At 44.2% G+C, this 6,229-nt stretch overlaps 1 protein-coding gene across 1 annotated transcript; it reads right to left on the reverse strand.

The window, feature by feature from the left end:
- Positions 1–1,944: 1,944 nt before the first annotated feature.
- Positions 1,945–5,612, reverse strand: COX5B (cytochrome c oxidase subunit 5B). The gene is made up of 4 exons (XM_087706108.1): positions 5,427–5,612; positions 4,275–4,345; positions 3,416–3,515; positions 1,945–2,183 (listed from the first exon to the last, which is right to left on the reverse strand). Exons 1-4 carry the CDS (start codon positions 5,542–5,544, stop codon positions 2,074–2,076), a joined length of 399 nt encoding a protein of 132 aa, XP_087562234.1. The 5' UTR covers positions 5,545–5,612; the 3' UTR covers positions 1,945–2,073.
- Between the last annotated feature and the right edge of the window lie 617 nt (positions 5,613–6,229).

Raw genomic sequence — 6,229 nt, forward strand, 5'->3', positions numbered from 1 at the left:
TGTGCTCGTCTGGCTTCAGGTGAGCTGTGTCTGGAATAGTTCAGTGATGTGAAAACAGGTAGGAAAAAGTAGTTTACTTAGGGCTGGATATATAGCAGCTACAAAGCAGAGTTGTCTGTGTGACCATCTCCCATTTACTGGAGGTGGGTAGGGTGGAAACGGCAAATATATCAATAAATGCATGTCAAAGCAACTATTTCAGTTATTTAGTTTCTAGCAGATGCGCTTTTTGGAAATGCAGTTATGGATAAATATGGTTAGTGAATCTCCATATTAAGAGAGGGTAGTAGGACTGAATTAGAGTAAATGCTAAGAGAATAAAGTACTAGCTGAAGATTCATCAGTTGGCCCCTAGTTTTTCTCAGTATGACAAAGGCAATGTCGTGCACTCACACAATAGCAATAGCACTTTAGACTTATATCCCGCTTCACGGTGCTTTACAGCCTCCTTCTTGCCCCCAACAATCTGGGTCCTCCTTTGACCCACCTCGGAAGGATGGAAGGCTGAGTCAACCTTGAGCTGGTCAGGATCGAACTGCTGGCAGTAGGCAGAGTCAGTCTGCAATACTACATTCTAACCACTATTCACCGATGCCTCTACCACTTCATAGTGCTTTACAACCCTCTCTAAGCAGTTTAGAAAGTCAGCCTCTTGCCCCCAACAATCTGGGTCCTCCTTTGACCTATCTCGGAAGGATAGAAGGCTGAGTCAACCTTGAGTCTAACAAGATTCAAACTGCCAAATTGCAGGCAAAGGGCAGCTAGCAGAAGTAGCCTGCAGTACTGCATTCTAACCACTGCGCCTTTGGATCTGCAATCCTAATACTCAAGGAATTTAGGGTGCTGCTTTCATTCTCCTTGAATGCCTCTGGTTGCTGGCAGGAGTTAATTGGCCAAAGGAAATTTGGGGTTCATGCAGCACATGGACAAAAATTTGATAGCAACAGCCCCAGAGATCTGGCTACCAGCCCTTTACCAGGGTACCCCTGAACTAAGAATTTCTGCAAGCCTCTAGCCCCAACATGATGAAAAATGCCACTAAGAAACCACCTTCGGTATAGCAGTTGTTCCCAATGCTAATAGGACTTAGGGTTACTTGTGCACCCCATTCCCCTGGATGTGACTTTGGATTAGAACAGCATTAAATTGCAAGTGGTCCTTCACTTAACAAGCACAATTGGGGCAATAATTTTCATTTTCTGTCATTCTGGGCTTCACGTGAGCCTGATTTTACAGCTTCCCCAATAGCTGTTTTTTTTGGGGGGGGGGGAGAGAAATCTGCAAAAAAAAAGGCTCACAAATCGCAATTACTGCAGGATGCTACACAATTATAAATGCGATCCTGTTGCCAAGTGCCAGAATTGTGCCCACGTGAACTTTCCTGCTTCTCAAAGGAATCTCATTTAAAAAGTTTTGAATGGTCCACACTATTTTTCATGGATGGCTTTTAAGTCGCGTAACATGCCTTAAATGTGACAACAAATAAAAAACTGTAGACCTTTCTGGGACTTGTCACTGTTCTGACCTAGGCTTCCCGATAACAATAAAAAGCACACAATTAGGTCCAAAGCCCCTTTTTTATTTCAACAATTCACAGCCCGTAATGAGTCCCAAATAGTTGTAAAGAGTCCTACAGTAGGCAGCCAAAGTCCTTCGGGATAAGGCTGATAAACACCCACCTTTATCTTCCCTGAACCGCTGCCAAAGACTTAATTGGCAATTAGTTTGGCAGGGACACAGTGTCCAATCGGAGTTCCACTGAGACAAAGATCCCACATTAGCCATGGCATTTCTGTCCATGTGTACACATAATTCCAGAAGAAAATTTCAGGGAAACGATTCAGCTTTTTTGCCTTGAAATAGCAAATGTCCTTATTTCCCCCCTTAGTCAAAGCTCTTTTAATTTCAATGCAATTTTTAAAAACCAGCCCAGGATGCCAAAGATGTGTTTTACACAACAGATCAAAAGACTTTTATTAAGCTGTAGGAAATACAGGACCGCATAACTTAATTCAAGATTTCTGGCTCACGCCCGTGTCGCCCTAAAACTAAGAATTCGGGTTTGGCAACCACTCAGGGCAACTCACAGGGAACCAGTTTGAAATGGGCCCCACATGAAGGGCAGCGCTCCATTTTATCTTTGTGAAGCCAAATGTAGTACGTCTCCGTGGCATCTTCCTCACCTAGAAAAAGGGCAGAAATGAGATTGTGAAAATGCCATAGAAGCATTAGAAAAATGTACATTACATGCTACCCAAACAAACGCCGTTCAGAGTCATTTGCTATCATCGTCTTTTAATGACCCCATAATCCCTTGCAAGGTGGAGTCTGGGCAACTGAATGGAGCGATTTACTGGCTGGATGCCCTTCCCTGTTGCCAATGGGAGAGTGATATTCATCAGATATAATCTCAATATGCCTAGAGAAATACCTGCCTCTACCTAGGATCGAACTCTCAGCCTCCTGATTGTCAGGCAAGAGCTCCACCTCTAGGCTACTGCTCAGAGTCATTTGCTACATGGGCAGCAAATAAATTCATTAAATAAGCAAACCTAACTGCTCAAGTTTAAAAAAACAAAAAGGCAATCCTCTGAACCCTTGGGAATTTTGGTTAGAAAATGTATACAGTTGCAAAAATAAATGAGTGAAACTCGTTTGGAGGTGATTGGCCCCTCCCATAGGAAACAAAAAAGCAAATGGGGAGGGGACTTGTGTAGGAAACAATTTGTTCCTTCGGTCATATCAAGAGTGGAAAATTCTGTTGGTGCGTAAAAGACACTGCCAAGTTTTGCCTTGCCCTGCGTTTGGAAACTAGTTATCTGGCAGCTCTCCAAACGAGATAAGGTGCGTGTGGATAAACATTCCTCGGAAAGACTGTTTGCCAAGCCTTGCTGACTCTGAATGAAAGGAACTCACAGACATGTAAATAAAAGGGGTTTTGCCGGGACCAAGACTGCTTCTACCTGAGAGACCGCCTCCTGCCATTTACCTCCCAGAGACCCATAAGATCCCACAGACTAGGCCTCCTCCGGATTCCATCTGCCAGTCAATGTTGGATGGCGACTCCCCGGGGGAGGGCCTTCTCTGTAGCTGCTCCGGCCCTATGCAACGATCTTCCCGCGGAGATCCGGACCCTTACTACCCTTCCGGGCTTCCGCAAAGTGACCAAGACCTGGCTGTTCCGGCAGGCCTGGGGCTGTTGATCTTTCCAGCCCCATCCTAAGCTATGAATGTTGTGGAATTTTAATGTTGTTTTTTAATTTTTGTATGTTCCCCCTTCCTTTTTATCTGTAAGCCGCCCTGAGTCTCTCGAGAGTGGGCGGCATACAAACCCTATAAATAAATAAATAAATAAATAAATGCATGCTTTTTTAAGGGAGCCCGGGTCAGAACAACTGTAGGAGATGCCACTTACAGATACAGCCCACGAGCCTCACGTTTGTCAAGGAGGGGACAAGGTGGGGGTCGTCTTTTGTTCCCCCGTATGGTTTGGATGGAAATACTCCATAAGGATCCTACAAACAGCAAAGAGAGAAAGAGAAAAGTTAAAAGCTTCTTTGATCGTTTGACAAAATCATCTGTCTCCATCTACAGCAGGGGTATTAAACTCAAGGCCCGTGGACCGGATCCGGCCCACCGGATGCTTAGATCTGTTCCATAGGGCTGGCCTGGAAACAGAAAAGGAACAACCCATGGTGCCTCCACCAGCAAAAATGCAGGTGGCCACCCTGAGCTCCATTTTCACTGGGAGAGGGCTAGCCAAACAAACTAAAAACAAAACAAAAGGAGAAATGTTTCCCCTTTTGCATTTAAGCATAAAAGAAGGGACAGGAAAGGAGAACGAGGGAAAAGAAAGAAAAAGATGGGAAGAGAGCAAGGAAGGAAAAAGGAGGAAAGAAGGGAAGATAATAATGAGAGGGAGGGAGGGTCTGAGGGAAGTCCTGCCTTAGCATTTGGCCACCACAGGTGACCCCAACACAAGTGATGTTGAGTTGGCAACACCACCACCCCCCTGGCCTTCCGAGGTCAAACACAACTCCAATGCCACCTTCAACGAAATCAAATTTGCCACCTCTGCAATCTATAGGGCTATGGTGGAGGATATATTATTTTGGGCAGGCTCTGTAACTGACCCTTTTAATTGAGTCTGGAAGATAAGTGATGACGAATGAGGTAGCTCAAATGCTGCCCCTCCAAGAAAGGATGGAAGGTTTCTTATGGTCAGCACATTAAAGTATCATTGTTCAAAGAAATGTTGGATCTGTTTTGCTCACCACTCCTTTCTTTATAGTATCCAAAACTTTCCGCTCCATTCCTGTGGCCTGTTCTTCATCAGTAGCCATACCTGGGGTAGAGAAGGACAATATTAGATCATCTGAAAGATTCCTCTTCTGGTCAGAAATTCCCCCTGTGGTTAAAAAAATAAGGCCCAATATTCTTCGGTAGCATTTGAAACATTTGCTTGTCCAGAAAACAGCAACTACTTCTAGACTGTGTCCCCATTAATCTAACCACAAGGCTAAATAAAAAATAAAAAATCTACACAACCCATATAAAATCGATCTGGCTATGAATACTTTTTTTTCAGTGTTCCCACAATTTCTGTTGATTGGCTCCATAGTAGCTGGATAGCTATACATTCATTTTATTCTTATATATACAAATTGATTTGTCTTATATTTCTTTGTTAAATATATTTGCTGCCTATCTCCCCACGGGACTCCTGGGGGAGGGGGCGCAGACTGTAAACAGAAGTAAAATGTTAGGACAATGAAATAAACAATGAAAAAACCAAAAGAATATATCAATAATAATACATCAAATAAATATCAGAGAATCACTAGTCAAACCTAAAAGCCCATCTATTGCAGAACAGTGAGGCTGGGAAACAGTGTGTGTGTGTGTATACATACATACACACACTCTTGTGATCATTTTTAGTATAGTTACAGTCCTGTGACAAAAAGACACATCACCCCATATATGTGTAAACACACATACATACATATGTAGATACACACACACTAAAACCAAGGCAAAAATTATTAGTCTGCGTTTATCTGTGTATATATATATATATACACACATATATGCACATACATATGTATATATGCACACACATACTAAAACCCACGGAAAAATTATTAGTTTGCGTTTATCTGTGTGTACATATACCCACACACACAAACACACATATATACCCACGTATGTATATATGCACACAGAGAGAAACTCAGATAATTTTTGGTTTGCTTTCATTTACGAAAGGCGTCTCAGCAACACCCTTTTACCCAACCTGAAGCACTTACACTCCCCACCCCCCTCGGCTTCAAGCAGTCACTTCCCTCCATCCCGGGTGGGGGATGATGGGCAGGGTAGTCTTTGCTTGGGAGGGAGGACGTTCCCCCCCCCGGAGAAAAGCTGACCTCCAGAGCTGGCATCGCGAGAGCCCGCCGCCAGGGCCCCCGGCCCTTTTCCCAGGGCAGCCGGCACCACCCGGAGAGCCCGCCAGGTTCCAGAGACCCGCAGTAACCTTGACGCCATAGCCACCCTTCGAGCTGCGGCCGCCTCAGAGACACCACTTCCTCCTTGGCGGGCAGAAAGTTCCGGTCACGTGCGTCTCCTCCTCAGTTCTGAACCAAGATGGCCGCCTAGCTTTTTCCGGTGCGCCGCGCACGGAAGGCGCGGTCGACGTGGGCCCGCCCATCGGGCTTTGCCCTGGTTCCCTTATGAGGGAAAAGGCAGGAAAGTTTGAAACGTGGGGAATTTGGGTGCCCGTTAATTGGGCGAAGGGTTGGCACTGCCTGCTCCCTCTAGACTCCCCTCTGGAGCAGGGGTCTCCAACCTTGGCAACTTTATGACGTGTGGACTTCAACTCCCAGAATTCGCCCCCCCCTCCTCCCAGGTTATTCTCAGTTTTCCTTCACCTGCCCTTGTTTTCTGCTGAGGTTCCCTTGTAATGTCACCCGCAAAATTGCAAACATTTCTCCAGGTTGTCTCAGAAAATGGAACAGGACTTAGCTGAAGGAGAAAAATAAATTGCTTTGTAATAAAAGTGAATAGAATAATGAGTAGAATAGAATAAAATAGAATAATGAATAGAATAGTGGAGTAGAATAGAATAAAATAGTCTACTAATGAGTAGAGTAGAACAATGAATAGAATAGAATAATGAGTAGAATAGAATAAAATAGAATAGAATAATGAATAGAATAAAATAGAATAATAA

This window comes from Thamnophis sirtalis, unplaced genomic scaffold, assembly GCF_051295495.1.
Source record: "Thamnophis sirtalis isolate CommonGarterSnake01/CBP01778 unplaced genomic scaffold, rThaSir2_p1.2 scaffold_2, whole genome shotgun sequence".
Taxonomy (NCBI): Eukaryota; Metazoa; Chordata; class Lepidosauria; order Squamata; family Natricidae; genus Thamnophis; species Thamnophis sirtalis.